Raw genomic sequence first — 15290 nt, 5'->3', positions numbered from 1 at the left:
GGAAATAATCCTCACTGCTTATCACTACATTTAATTTACAGCGTCCTTCTCCAACATCACATTTCAACACTCTTTGATTCTGTTCTTTTCCAGTTTCTTCATAACCAATGTTTCACATCCAAAAGTGAATATGTAAGTAGGCTGTTTATGTTTCCTTATTGGCAACGTTACGTAGCGCCCTGTATGAAAATCACTGGCTGTGCTGTGTGTAGTCTGTGGCCAGTTTGCATTGTTGTCAGCCATTGTAGTGTTGGGCAGCTGGATGTGAACAGCGCGTAGCGTTGCGCAGTTGGAGGTGAGCCGCCAGCAGTGGTGGATGTGGGGAGAGAGATGGCGGAGTTTTGAAACTTGTAATACTGGATATTATGAACTGCTGTACATATTATGACTTTTGATGACTATTAAGGTAAATACATTGTTTGTTCTCTATTAAAATCTTTCATTTGCTAACTATGCCTACTAGTAGTTAGTGCCTTCAGTAGTTTGAATTTGTTATTTAGCTGGCAGTAGTGGCGCTCGCTGCATTGCAGTAGTTCGAGTAACCAAGATTTTTGTGAGGTAAGCGATTTGTGAAACGCATAGGTTAATGTTAGTCAGGGCCATTCTTTTGTAGGGATTTCTGAAAGTCAGATTGCGTTGCGCTAAAAATATTGTGTGTCATTTTTCTAAGGGGACGTTTCAAATTTTCAGAAATTTATTTGTCAAATAATGGCTCTGCTTTACTGTAGTAGCCTTCTCTGTGGAATGAATACAGCCCTTGCCTATGGTAACCCGCTTCTTCCTCTGTCCACCTTGCATTGCTTTGTTTCAAGTCATATGAGTACATGTTACCTGTTAAATAGTCTCTACTTCTGCTTCCTTCTGGCTTTCTTTGGCTTACTCACAACCGATATCTATGATCAGTAGCCTGTTCATTCCTTGCAAAAAGTCCTGATTTATCCGCCGATTCACTACGGGTGGCAATATTACCATTAGCCCCCATTCACCCACTATTTGAATCACACCTCTGAAGACTTCTCTTTGTCACTCATTACTTCTTCCACGTACACATTCATCTGTGGAGAAGAATAGCTTCACCGTTGCTTTCTTGTTCTGGTATTCAGCTCGAAGTGTGTTTTGATGCAGCTTCCAGCGTTAGTTTTAACCTGCCAGCTGTGGTCAACGCTTGGTGTACCTTCATAATTTTTATCTCTCGACTCTTCCTCCCCACCCCCTCCTCCTATTACCAAGATGACTATTCCTCCACGTCTCAGGATGTTTTCTATCGACTGCGTCGTACGATACTCTTCTCCCAAAAACAATATGGTACCTCTCCATTAGTTATTCAGTCTACACATGTAATATTCAGCATCCTTCTCTGGCACCTCGTTTCGAATGTTTGTGTTCTCCTTGTAGGAAGAGTTCACACTAATACAGTTAGAAAAAACTTACTAAAACTTAAATTTGTATTCAATTCCAACAAATGTATGTTTTTCAGAAATGCTTTTCTCACTGATGCCAGTCTGCGTCTCACATCCTCTCTACATCGGCTTTCGTCAGATGTTTTGCTGCCAATGCAGCAGAACTTGTCTATTACTTGCAGTATTTGATTTTCTAATTTAATTCCCACAGCGTCACCTGATTTCGTTCGACTGCATCCCATTATCCTTCTTTCACTTTTGCCGATCGTCTTCTTATAACTATTCGTTATGTTTGACTGTCATTGCAAGACCTGTGCCGCCTCAGACACAATTACAGGGTTATCGTCATACCTCAAAGTATTCATTTCCTCTTCTAGTACTTTAATTCCGTTCCCAAATTTCTTCTTGGCTTCTTTTAATGTTCGCTCAGTGTGCACACTGAATGACAACGTTGATAGGATTGAACCCTTACTGACTCCATTCTCAGCTACTGTCTTTCTTTCGCGTCATTCGGCTCTTATAACTATTATACAAGAACTTTCACCCCCAGTATTTTATTTCTGGGTTCTTCATTGTTTAAAATGGAGTATTCCAGTCAACACTGTGCATTTTTCTCCAGATTTACAAATACTATAATCGTAGGTTTGGTTTTCTTCATTCTACCGTCTAAGATGACCCGTAGGGTCAGTATTACGCTACGTGTTCAAACATTTCTCCTGAACGCAATCCGACATTCCCCATGGTCAGCTTCAACGATGTTTTCTATGCTTCAGTAATTAATTCTTGTGAAATATTGCTGCTATATTTTATCTGACGGATTAATCTGTAATACTAATACCTGACGTCAGCTGTTGTCTTCGGAAGTGCTGTTATTACATTCGTCTAGAAGTCCGAGAGAATCTCATCTGCCTCATATATTTTGCATTCCAAGTGAAACAGTCTTGAAATGTGTTCTCTCTAGGACCTCAATAATTCTGAGCGGATGCCGTTTTAAACTTAGGGTGCCTTACGTATTTCAGTGTTGTGGCATATTTTTCTTGCAGTATCATATGACCTACATCAAATTTGCTGCCTCTTCCCTTTCCACAATATTGCCTAGCATCTCGTTTCCCTTGCATAGCCCTTGTGCATATTTCTGCCACCTTTCTGTTTTCGCTTCTTTCTTTACTACTGGACTGCCATGCGAGCTCTTGATACTTATGCAGCTTTTCCTTTCCTTCAAGGGTCCTTCGGATTTTCCTTCAGGCGGCACCTATCTTCCCTGTAGTCATGCGTACTTCTGAAACCTTGCATTTTCCTCCACCCATTCCTTTTTTTCATGTTCAACTGTCGATCAAATTTTTCTCATACTCCCCTCTGTCAACATCAGAGCCTGCATTTTTATATCTTCCCTTTCGCCAATTAAATTCAATACTTCGTGCGTTAAGCAGCGATTTCTACAGGGTCATTTACATCTTTTTGGTCCTCACCTGCCGTTGGAATACACTCCTGGAAATGGAAAAAAGAACACATTGACACCGGTGTGTCAGACCCACCATACTTGCTCCGGACACTGCGGGAGGGCTGTACAAGCAATGATCACACGCACGGCACAGCGGCCACACCAGGAACCGCGGTGTTGGCCGTCGAATGGCGCTAGCTGCGCAGCATTTGTGCACCGCCGCCGTCAGTGTCAGCCAGTTTGCCGTGGCATACGGAGCTCCATCGCAGTCTTTAACACTGGTAGCATGCCGCGACAGCGTGGACGTGAACCGTATGTGCAATTGACGGACTTTGAGCGAGGGCGTATAGTGGGCATGCGGGAGGCCGGGTGGACGTACCGCCGAATTGCTCAACACGTGGGGCGTGAGGTCTCCACAGTACATCGATGTTGTCGCCAGTGGTCGGCGGAAGGTGCACGTGCCCGTCGACCTGGGACCGGACCGCAGCGACGCACGGATGCACGCCAAGACCGTAGGATCCTACGCAGTGCCGTAGGGGACCGCACCGCCACTTCCCAGCAAATTAGGGACACTGTTGCTCCTGGGGTATCGGCGAGGACCATTCGCAACCGTCTCCATGAAGCTGGGCTACGGTCCCGCACACCGTTAGGCCGTCTTCCGCTCACGCCCCAACATCGTGCAGCCCGCCTCCAGTGGTGTCGCGACAGGCGTGAATGGAGGGACGAATGGAGACGTGTCGTCTTCAGTGATGAGAGTCGCTTCTGCCTTGGTGCCAATGATGGTCGTATGCGTGTTTGGCGCCGTGCAGGTGAGCGCCACAATCAGGACTGCATACGACCGAGGCACACAGGGCCAACACCCGGCGTCATGGTGTGGGGAGCGATCTCCTACACTGGCCGTACACCACTGGTGATCGTCGAGGGGACACTGAATAGTGCACGGTACATCCAAACCGTCATCGAACCCATCGTTCTACCATTCCTAGACCGGCAAGGGAACTTGCTGTTCCAACAGGACAATGCACGTCCGCATGTATCCCGTGCCACCCAACGTGCTCTAGAAGGTGTAAGTCAACTACCCTGGCCAGCAAGATCTCCGGATCTGTCCCCCATTGAGCATGTTTGGGACTGGATGAAGCGTCGTCTCACGCGGTCTGCACGTCCAGCACGAACGCTGGTCCAACTGAGGCGCCAGGTGGAAATGGCATGGCAAGCCGTTCCACAGGACTACATCCAGCATCTCTACGATCGTCTCCATGGGAGAATAGCAGCCTGCATTGCTGCGAAAGGTGGATATACACTGTACTAGTGCCGACATTGTGCATGCTCTGTTGCCTGTGTCTATGTGCCTGTGGTTCTGTCAGTGATCATGTGATGTATCTGACCCCAGGAATGTGTCAATAAAGTTTCCCCTTCCTGGGACAATGAATTCACGGTGTTCTTATTTCAATTTCCAGGAGTGTATCATTGCTCAGAGCTACAATTCGCTTTATGTTATATTTCTTTCTCCGGTTTCAGTTGATCGTTGCACAGTGCTCCCTTTGAAACTAGAAACAAACTGCATCTTCAATTCACCCAAGCCTTAATTTCCTACGTTTTCAAATTAAATCTGCAGCATTTGTGATCGGAATCAACAATCTCTTATAATTTAAAATCTGGTTTCGAAATATCTGTATTACCATTATATAACGTAATAAAAACCCAATAGTGCCTCCAGTACCGTTCCATGTATAGGAATTTCTTTCATGATTCTTAAACAAATTGTTTAATCTTTGTGCTATATGCAAAATTCTTCCAGGGGGGGGGGGGGGGGAGGATTCACAGTATTATTAGTGCGATTATGAAGTCACCTGAAATGAACACTAACGAACGTCTCTTTAGGTATGGCGATGTAATTATTCATATTCTCACATTCAGTGAACCATGCTAGTTTATCAACAACAGATGACATTGGAATTTTTGTACTATTGTTAAAATACCCAAATCTTTCTACAAGATGAAGGTCGTGTATTACTCGTAGGACAAGATTTTGCGAAATGATATCAATAAGTATAGATTACCCGACATCTCATCAACGCCTTTTTTCCAAGACTTTCCACGACACTACATATAAGAGCTTGCGGAGTCTAGTTGCTCAAGAAAGCGAACCAAGCTTCCTTTACTTTCAATGCACATTGACGCACGCCTATACATTAAGAACGAGACATCTTGCTCCATTTATCAATTCGTGATTACACATCGATAATGTTTTATTTGCTCGGACCTACACACTGTCTCTTACCCTACATATTATGTTTGTCTCTTACCATGGGCTGGATTCCGTTCGCGAGCAGCTCGTCGATGAGGTTGTTGTAGTAGTCGATGCCTGGCTGGTTGATGACGTCAACGTCCCCAGTGGGCAGGACGCGCGCCCAGGAGATGGAGAAGCGGTACACGTCCACCTGTTCGAAAACAAGGAGAATCATGTAAGCCACCAGCATCTCTGTTCTTCAATACCTAATTGCAAGATTACGAGAACAGTGTATTAACTACATTGTACGTCTTCTTGAAGAGTTCTTCTACAAAGATTTATTACGTTCAGGAAAAACCATAACGAGTGAAGAGTGCCGGACGGTGTGGCCGAGCGGTTCTAGGCGCTTCAGTCTGGAACCGCGCGACCGCTATGGTCGCAGGTTCGAATCCTGCCTCGGGCATGGATGTATGTGATGTCCTTACGCTAGTTAGGTTTAAGTAGTTCTAAGTTCTAGGGGACTGATGACCTCAGATGTTAAATCCCATAGTGCTCAGAGCCATTTGAACCATTTTAGTGAAGAGTACAGTTAACAGAGTTGGGAGCAACACATAGACATCATATGTATGTTAAAATGTCTTATATAGTTTTCTAATGAATGGGAGTAGCCTGAATTCGACTAGTGAACTTATTGAAATTTCACCAGACTGAACTATTTTATTCCAAAGAAGAAAAGAAAGTAAATTTCAAAATTCTGCAGTAAAATCAAGATAACTAATAGGTTTGCTGCTGACCCTTAACATTGAAACACCCGCAAGAACAGCAAAAAACTAAATTTTTCTTTTGTGAATATACAGTATAGCAGGAATAACATTAATTGCGCAGGTGATTTGGAGGACAACAGGACGCGAAAATTTGTTCGCTAAGCTGACGCTTCAGACAGTAACTTTGCTTCTAGCCTGTTGGAGCATCCAGTTGAAATGAAGTAGGATGACGTCATTCCATTCTGTCCCAACCTTCTGTTCACTTTCATCAATCATAGTGGTTCACGAGTGCTAGCCTGCTAGTTTTCAGCGACCCATGATCAGATGATTTTGGTGGGTCAGAGATCTTAGGAATGTTCTGGCCAGGGCAATAGCTCAACAACCTCTGTGTGGAATGTAACAGTTTCAGAGCTATGGTCTTAGGCTCTTGTACGATGGCCGCTGGTGATGAGTCCAAGTCATGAATTGATTGCCAGGTGGCTGTGTTTACCTCAGCAAGGTACAAAGTAGCATGCTTGTCCTAGGAGGAGTTCAGGGTGGCCGCACCCTGCCTCAGCGAAAGACAGTGGCAATAAACCCTGCTGAGTCACGAGCGAAGTCAGGTGAGGTGCCAGACAAGACGCAGGAGCAAGTGTAGAACAACCACTTGATACCCTGACAGCCAGGGACATGGTGCATTGCCTCAAATTAACAACAACTTATAGTTGCCCGTAGGCGAGCTTGAATCATCTAGGAGGCAGCTCCATCTGTATGGCACTAGTTGAAGCACTGGCAGCATCAGATCACGCGGCGGCATGTAGATCAGAAAGAAGCGGAGCCAGTAGCTAGATGCAGATGAGGCTGGGTGACTTTTCAGCAGGTGCGAAGTACGTCTGGGTGTCCGTAGTGGTCGGCGACAACATACTGCCAGGACTGGGCTGGAGTATGTATATGGTACATAGGGACCACCGAGACAGTGCCACGGCAGGTATGGACTGATATAATTGAATTCGCCTCTGCAACAGACTGAAATTCTGTAACATGCCACCTCAGCGATTTTCTGGCCGTGGCAGCGCAATTACTCAGACAGCTAGCTGACCCATCTGCCACGAGTTGTGAAGTCTGTCAGAGCGGTGTTGGCACAATGCTCCTCCGCCCCCCCCCCCCCTCCCCTACCAACCCCTATGAAGATCCGGTCTATCAAATCCCAGTTCGCTGCTAATTTGTGGACCTATTAGAAACAACACTGTACTATTTACAATTTTTTCATGTATTTAATGACGCTTTAAGTCTTTCCTCTTAGTCCAATACAAGTAATATTTCTATGGATACATCTACACTGAAGTTTACTTGAACACTAGGTGTGACCCAGAAGTTGGTCTACAATGGACTGGTAGTTCGAAAGAGTGGTGATTCCAAGCTGTAGATAGACAGATACTGTACAAGGGAGGACAAGGATTACTATGGTACCTGAAAACGAGATTCCTGTCACTATGACTTGGTGCTGGTATGTATTGCGATACTACTGAAGATGTTGGAACAATCGTAATCTGCTAATGCTCCCAGTCATTATGGGTATGAGCCCACGTCAAAAGCAGGGTAAGGTGTGATTTAAGGTGCATTCAGGAAGGTCATGTTCTTAATGGGTAAGACTTCCATAGGATTGCCAAGCAGCTACAGCAGTGGAAATGTTTGGTTTGTAGCTGTAGCCCCTATTATTCTTGCCAGAAGCCAGAAAGTAGTTACTGAGATACCACACTGCGTACCTTTTGGTAGTAATCCGTTGCCTCACAGATCTACAGTTTGTGTTTCCTTTGATTGCTCTTGTTCCCAGCAATTTATTATAACAATAACTGTATCATATACAGAGTATACCAAGTCATGTCCCGCCTTCTGAAAATAATTTCGTGTTGCAGGCATATATCGTCGATTTCGTTCTGCACCTGTCCTCTTAGAAGTGAGTCATTTGTCTCTGTGACAGTTGGGAGTACTGTGGATGGGCACGCTGTAATTTCCTCTCTATGGCATCGCTGCACTTTGTCTCTTGATATTACTGAATGTTTCTTCCCATCTGTTGCTCTTACCAAAATTTCTTCATCATGAGTTTCACAAACTTTCCACAATTACTTCATTTTATGGGATTGCATGAGACTCATATCTGGCATATCTGGTGGTACCTTGACAAGATATTTATTTCCAGAAGTAAAATCATTTCCACTCTACTTGTCAGTTCCTTCCACGCTTGTTGTAGACCACCCAGAAACTGAATCGGTGGTAACAGAGTAGAAGATAGCTCTCCATGGTCTGTAAATCAGCTACTTCTATGGAAGTATCGCCTACACAGTCGGCAAAACTGCACAACAGCCTTGCCAGGGCCAACCAAGTATTTAACAGGTCTAACCAGACCTGTATTACGTTCACACCACTATTTATCAAACTGGGTGTGGTACTTAAATAACGAATACACAATAAATGGTAAAGGTGTTTCATCAGTTCTACCATAAAACTAGTGCCCTCGTCCAAATTAAAATTTCTGGAACTACACTTGAACAAGGAATTATTTACCGTGCTGTGAGCTTCAGTGTCACCTTGCTGATTTGGAATAGATACCAGTTGCACATTGGATGAAAAATGTTCTGCTGTAGTCAGTACATATCATTTCCCTGCCAATAATTTCAAAAGGCGTACTAGCCTCCATTAATCTCTGAAGTGTACTACTTGATAGCTCAACTCAGCTCAATGTGCACACTGTACACAGGCCCTCAGAAACTTTGCCGCATCCTGTTGACAAGTACAGTACCAGTACTGTTTGGCTACCTCCATTTCCATGGTTCTCCGACCCCCATGCCTTGATAACCCGTGATCACGTGCCTGACTCAACACTTCACCATGCATAATTGCTGGAACCATAACATGTGGCTTAAATTTTGTCTTCTGACTTAACACACTGTGAAATTGTCATTGCATTGTAGACAGTTTACAGTCTACCGCCTGACGTTCTATACTGGTGTGACCCAGTCTCTGTAATAAATAAACCTACCTACTGAAGCCATCTGCATTTCTTTGGTTCTTTCCAGGTCGATCGATTACCTCCAAATTCCTATTCACTACACTTCAGTGCTATATGTGCTTTTACCTGATGGATCTTTCAACCGCAATAGTCACATTTATGTGACATGATTCGTCACTGGAATAAATTTTCTGTCGTATAGGTATCATCAGAAATACGTTATAGCATAAATGGGGCTTAACAGTTGGCTTATTTGTACCTGAATTTTTCTTAAGCATTTTCTGTAATAAGTGTGATTCATAGTTGCCCTTGTCCATTTACTTCTTGACTTAATACTTATCCAAACATGTAATTATTTGCGTCACAAACAAGTATGGAGCACCTGACTGGTGGCCAACAGTTCTTTTAATCCTTTTAACATGTCTTCATACTCCGATTTCCACTGGAATTTCATAGTATACCTGTTTTCAATAAGTAAGTGAGAGGTCATGCCATTACTGCAAATTTCGCGATAAGCTTTTTATAGTAACTCCCTAAACCCAAATATGAGAGTAAATTTGTCCCTGTTCAAAGCACAGGGAAATCTTATTTAGTGCATGGGGGCTTAATTGTTTAAATGCAAATAATTTTTATTTTTCGTGGCTGTATGTCCGATTACGCTGTCTCGTAAACGGCTGGCCCTGACTAGTTTTAGTACGCTATCTGACTGCATAGAACAACAACATAGAATGAAATGAAATTTCCGTTAACACAATTAATTAATTAAGTCCCCAGCAACTATAAAACCTACGAAACCAAAACACAAGTATAGCTGTTCTGTGTGTGACGTGTGACTCAACGTACACATCTGGCACGGTTCTTTTTCAATAAGAAGATAATTTAAACACCATATATACTGAAGTAATTAAAGAAAATAGGAATACTATCATTACGCAAGAAAACCAGAATTACACTCTAATCCAAGAACACAAGCCAGATGCTTTGTTGACTGAACCTGTAGAGACGCATTATTCAAGACATAGAAATAATGAGAAAAAAAGCGAGTTTTATTACCTTCATATCTATTGACGAAAAGCACTATAATCATTACAATATCTCTATTACAACAACATCTGCTGTCTCTCCCATCAAACAACTGCATAAAACATGGAACAGGCACTCACTACTACGACATCTCAACAACTCTCCACTCCGACTTCACGACAACCACTCTCCACTACATCTGAACAAGAACTGCCCACTACGACTTCTCAATAATCACTCTCCACTACATCTGAACAAGAACTGCCCACTACGACTTCTCAATAATCACTCTCCACTACATCTGAACAAGAACTGCCCACTACGACTTCTCAATAATCACTCTCCACTACATCTGAACAAGAACTGCCCACTACGACTTCTCAATAATCACCGCTCTCCGCAACCTCTCAATAATCACTGCCAGTGGAGGCGGCGGAACAAAACTCTCTGGCGCTGTGGCTCAGTGTAGCCACCTTTCATATGCCCCTCCTCCACAGGCTAGAATTTGATGGTATTTTTGCCAGCATTTATGGTGAAAATACCACCAAATTCGTCCACATAAATAGAGACAAAAATAAAAGATAATATTAATACGTAAATATCACATAATTAGATAAAATTTTGGCTTTGCACTGACCTTTCAATAACCTAATATATAAAATACAGTAAGCAATACAAATTCTTTCATACGTGTGACTTTACATAATAGTTTACACAAGTATTATGTGGTTAAACAATTCAATCAATAGCGTCAGCAATGACGAATATGTGCAGGTAAGAGTCTCAGAACATTTCACAAACAGTAATACACAAAAAATCAGTTTATACAAATATTCACATAAATGATTTCCATAGTTCAAGAAACAAGTAGTTGACAGTTCCAGCAGTAGCACCCAGCAATGGTCAACAGGTGCAAATACCAACAAGTGACATAATTTCAGTAGAAGCAGTCCATCAGTGACACCCAGCAATGTTGAACAGGTGCAGACACCAACAAGTGACATTATTTCAATAGATGCAGTCCATCAGTGGCACCCAATAATGTTGCACAGGTGCAGACAGCAACAAGTGACATCATCTCAGTAGAAGCAGTCCATCAGTGGCACCCAGCAATGTTGAGCAGGTCCAGACACCAACAAGTGACAACATTTCAGTAGAAGCAGTCTATCAGTGGCACCCAGCAAAGTCGAGCAGGTGCAGACAGCAACAAGTGACATCATCTCAGTAGAATCAGTTCCATCAGTTGCACCCAGCAATGTTGAGCAGGTGCAGACGCCAAGAAGTGACTTCATTTCAGTAGAAGCAGTTCCATCAGTGGCACCCAGCAATGTTGAGCAAGTGCAGACATCAACAGGTGACATCTTTTCAGTAGAAGCAGTCCATCAGTGGCACCCAGCATTGTTGAATAGGTGCAGACAGCAGTCCATAATATTCACTATCACTAATCACACTGTTCATCAGAGTTTATCAGCAGAAATGAAACATGCCCTAGTGGCACCAATCACGTAGAAAAAGTGCAAGTAACAGTCCATAATATTAACTATCACTAATCACACAGTTCATCAGCAGAAATTAAACATTTCTAAGTGGTACACATTATGTTGAACAAGTGCAGGTAACAGTCCATAATATTCACTATCACTAATCAGACAGTTCAGGCATGAACAATAGTTTGAATGCACACACAATTGCTTTTAAAAACAAGTAAAATAATATTTAGGAGATAGGTTGGTACCACTTTTCTGGGATTATGAAAGAAAACACACAAAACACACTCACTCATCTTTCATCCACATTAAGTGCTACTGTGTAGGTGAATAGTGTTAACTGTGTAAATGCAAGTCTGTCAAAAGTTTATGTTCAACTTGTGTATCAAGTAGTAGTGGCAGCAATGTGTAACAGTCAATAATAGTTAGTCAACGTCATAGTCATTATGTCAAGAGCAATGTTTGCCAAGCCAGATCAAAATGTACGGTTGCTGAACAACTGTCAGTGTGCCAAGATATGCAAATGCTTCCTCTCTCCAAAAAAAAGTATATACTGCTTAGTGATCTAAAAAAATGTGTGTGTAGACAATCTTCTTTCTACTTGAGTGTACTAGTCTGCTATCTTCATCCTCCTTGTTCCATATAAACGAACAAAAAAAAAATACTCCTCAATTACTGCACCTCTTATCCATCAAAACTCCAATAATCATTATCATCACATAATCTTAATACTTCAATAATACCTCTTATATCGATACATATAAACCTTATCATCAATACCATTTACCTTACCTCTTGTCTACCAAAACTTGAATAATCATCAACTTCACATTATCTCAATACCTCAATATTTACCTCTTCAATACGTCGATACATATAAACCTTATTACCAATATCATTTCACTTCCATAACAACTCTTTCCTCTAGTCAGTCTTCTCGAACAAGTACAGATAAAATCCTAGTGCAAACTTCAATTCATCATCCCATACAATCCGAAGACACAATGTCCACACACAACCTCTGTGTAGTCCACCTGAGCCAAATCTTCTACTCATTATGAATTATAAAATACATTTTGGTTACCTTGTCCATCATTAAATAAAAGAAATGCATACCTGACTTCTAACAGCCTTTAGTTCGAAGAACTCTCAGTAATTAAGTACGATTACGGAGTGTGTATCATCGTAATATTTCACAGTGTGTACACAACTTCAAGAATCATGGGAAAACAGAAGCAAACATGTGGAGTATTTTTGTGTCAAGTGTCACTTGCTATTTCAAATGCTCACGAAAAATGTAGTGTAATAGCTGTCAATGGTCTAAACCTAGTGTTGGTATGTCATGTCGTTAGCTTCCTTCCTAGTAACTTAAATTTATACAGCTTCCATAAAACCTCCAGCTCATGTGACTTCTATGACATTTCTTGTACTAATGTCGTTCGTCAAATTATAGTAGTTCATTTTCTTATCTTAAAAATATAAGGCACTAAGCGTAAGCAAAACATGAAATAGGGAGTAAATATACCAGTAGAGAACAGAATGTTAACAAGTGGATGCAGCACAATCCCTACAACGAGGCTCTGCCAAGCGAACAATAATTAATACCATAGTGTGACCTAAACTCAATGTTTGTACACCGTATATCAGCATTTCTATATACCAAATTAAAGAATAGTTATGACAACAAAACAGAAATGTGTAAATATGCAATCCATACGCAAAGCAGCAAATATGTATTTTACATAATTAACAGGTCATTAGCATCATATCAGCATAAACAAATAAATGATCATATGTAATTTTAATAAGTAAACATGAAGGCACAAGCAGATAAATCACGAAGTGTAACCTACATACATAACCACATCAGCACAATTAATCAAGTGACAATTATAATTTAAATAAATAAGCACAGCAGGCACATAATAGAAAAATATGACATCAGTGAAAAAGCAGTGCAGCCAAGCGATGCATAATATACACAAGTAACAACCCTGTTCATTAATCAATCATTGTCAATATCAGTTAACGTACGCAAGCACGTCGCTTCACAAGTAAATTCATAGAACATGAAATTTAGCGCAAAGTATGAATCACGTAATCGGGAGCAGCAAATTACGTCTAAAGTACGTACTTAAGTGGAAATATGTTACCTGAAAAATAAACTCAATTAATAGTTACCTTTTTGGTTTATTACTTTTTTTTCGAAATTACATTCTTCCTGAAATTTTCTCGATAGCAAGTCCTCTTAACGTCGGACACATACAGAATTTACCTGAAGGTCTTAAATATTTTATACAACCGTATCCTGAAAAATACTGAACGTTAGTAACATAATTTATCAAGTCACTATAGCTTTATACTGAATTCAATCGGAGAAATTAGACTGTGTATTTGTTTACGGCTGTCAGTGCATTCGCACTGAGCGCTCGATCAGCTGTAGGCGCGTGACGTAGGAAGTAATTGTTTGCGGTCAACGACTGCCTTGTGCGGCGCGCAGACTTCACTGTTGCTTTGAGTATCTGCCGCCGCCGGAACAAGGCGCGGTATCCTTGCTTTCTCCATGTGTTTACATACAACTGTTAGTTTCTCAAAAGTATGTCATTCCACAAAATTTTAACGTTAGATATATGATGTATTCCCTTAGAGCGCCGAGATTTAAGAGTTTCTACTTCAACAGTGTTATCATGAATAATTTTGCGAATCCTATATGGACCGTTATAAAGCAGAAAACATTTGCGACACTAGCCTTTTCCTTTGTGAGACAAACGATGAGACTTAATTAACACCTTTTGACCAACTGACAAGGTTTTTAAACGACCAGGACGCTTAGCTGATTTCTCTCTTCTAGCAGCCGCAGATGCAATATTTCGTAGAGCCAGGTTGACAATTTCAAAATGCCGCAGTTTCCTTGTAGGCGGAAAAGGAACGATTTCAGAAGTGCGATTTGTCGGTACTTTATTTTTTAATATCAATAGAGGCGGTAAAGAAGTTGAATCATTAAGGAGTTCATTCAGAATGTTTTGAAAAATATGAAGATACTGATCCCATGTTCTGTGATTCTGATGACAATAAAGACGGCACAATTTATTGATTTTCTTCATCCATCTCTCTGAACATTAGATTGAGGGTGAAAAAGTGAAATGAAAATTGGTTTAATCTTACGACGCCGTAGAGTACGAAGCCAAATATTAGAGCGAAAATGTGATCCATTATCTGATATAACCTTATCAACATGACCCACGTCTTTAAGAAAATGTTTTGATGAAAGCGTTAGATATTGAACGAGCTGTTGCTTTGCGTAAAGGTGTAAAACACACATATTTTGATGTCAATTCTACTGCTACCAAAAATATACGCAAAACCATTAGTAGATCGAACCACTGGACCGAACAAATCGACTGCAGCCATGTCCTTCAATTTCGCTGGAATGATAGGAAACAACGGTGCTCTGTGAGAAATAGTTGGCGGCTTAGCTTTTTGACATAATTTGCATTTGGCAAGAACAGATCGAATACGTTTTTCCATATTACTGAAGTAGCAATTTTCTCGTAATTTATGAAAGCATTTTCTGGGACCAAAGTGTGCATAACTGAAATGTGTGTACCAAATCAGTTTATTAACCCACTCATCAGGAATACAAACTAACCAAACAGAGTTGTCGACCGATTTTCGTTTTAAAAGAATTTCATTGCGAACTAAATAATACTGTCTAATCGCTACGCTTTCCTTTCTCCTCCACTTCTCCTTAATGTCCTTCCAGATTGGATCCTTATTTTGCTCCTTAGCGATTTCCTGGATCGAAGACGAAATAAAATTTTCGAACACAACACCTTGAATATACATCAAACAAGAATTGTTTTCTTTGCAGTCCTCTTCAGCACTTTGTTTCAAACCCATAGGTGCACGTGATAAAGCATCAGCAATAATATTTGAAGAACCCTGTATGTAAAGAA

The 15290-nt window shown here is 41.3% G+C and overlaps 1 protein-coding gene across 1 annotated transcript in view; it reads right to left on the bottom strand.

Annotated features, from left to right (window-relative positions):
• LOC126094960 (myrosinase 1-like) overlaps nt 1–15290 on the bottom strand; it is a 121044-nt gene that overhangs the window by 48908 nt on the left and 56846 nt on the right. The window contains exon 4 of the mRNA XM_049909615.1: nt 5148–5282. Coding sequence (XP_049765572.1) covers nt 5148–5282 — 135 coding nt within the window. The remainder of the gene's footprint in view (nt 1–5147; nt 5283–15290) is intronic.

The sequence above is a fragment of the Schistocerca cancellata genome, chromosome 8 (assembly GCF_023864275.1).
Source record: "Schistocerca cancellata isolate TAMUIC-IGC-003103 chromosome 8, iqSchCanc2.1, whole genome shotgun sequence".
NCBI classification, from domain to species: Eukaryota; Metazoa; Arthropoda; class Insecta; order Orthoptera; family Acrididae; genus Schistocerca; species Schistocerca cancellata.
This window is presented reverse-complemented; position numbering and strand designations above follow the sequence as displayed.